This window comes from Corvus kubaryi, unplaced genomic scaffold (assembly GCF_017639235.1).
Source record: "Corvus kubaryi isolate FWS band 111438036 unplaced genomic scaffold, C.kubaryi_AGA036_p1.0 36655, whole genome shotgun sequence".
Taxonomy (NCBI): Eukaryota; Metazoa; Chordata; class Aves; order Passeriformes; family Corvidae; genus Corvus; species Corvus kubaryi.
The window spans coordinates 2119-2583 of NW_024580914.1; the positions used below are offsets into that span (position 1 = coordinate 2119).

At 64.3% G+C, this 465-nt stretch overlaps 1 protein-coding gene across 1 annotated transcript in view; it reads left to right on the top strand.

The window, feature by feature from the left end:
• The window catches only part of LOC121660609 (dnaJ homolog subfamily C member 27-like), a gene marked incomplete at its 5' end in the record, with an annotated part of 1815 nt that extends 1553 nt beyond the window's left edge, over positions 1–262 (top strand). The window contains one exon of the mRNA XM_042020016.1: positions 24–262. Within this exon, the coding sequence (XP_041875950.1) occupies positions 24–156 (133 nt within the window). The remainder of the gene's footprint in view (positions 1–23) is intronic.
• Between the last annotated feature and the right edge of the window lie 203 nt (positions 263–465).

A 465-nucleotide genomic window follows, 5' to 3' on the forward strand; every position in this document is an offset into this window, starting at 1 on the left:
TCCCGGTTTTTCCCTCTCCCTAGGGAGGAGGTGACGCGGGCGTACCGGCGCCTGGCGGTGCTGCTGCACCCGGACAAGTGCGCGGCTCCGGGCAGCGAGGACGCCTTCAAGGCGCTGGGCGGGGCGCGCTCGGCGCTCCTCAAGAACATCAAGTAGCGAATTCCCGCCGGGAATCGGCCCCGCTCCCACCCCCGGGAGCCGGGAATCGTCGGGAATCGTCGGGAATCGTCGGGAATCATCGGGATGGGAGGGTGGGAGGGAGGAGCGGCGGCGGTGCTCCCGCATTGCCGGGGGTCGTTCCTGGGTTTTTTTGGGGGGTCGTTCCCGCATTTCTGGGGGTCGTTCCTGGTTTTCTGGGGGTTGTTCCCGGTTTTCTGGAGTTATTCCCGGTTTTTTGGGGGTCGTTCCCGCATTTCTGGGGGTTATTCCCACATTTCTGGAGGTCATTCCCACATTCCTGGGATC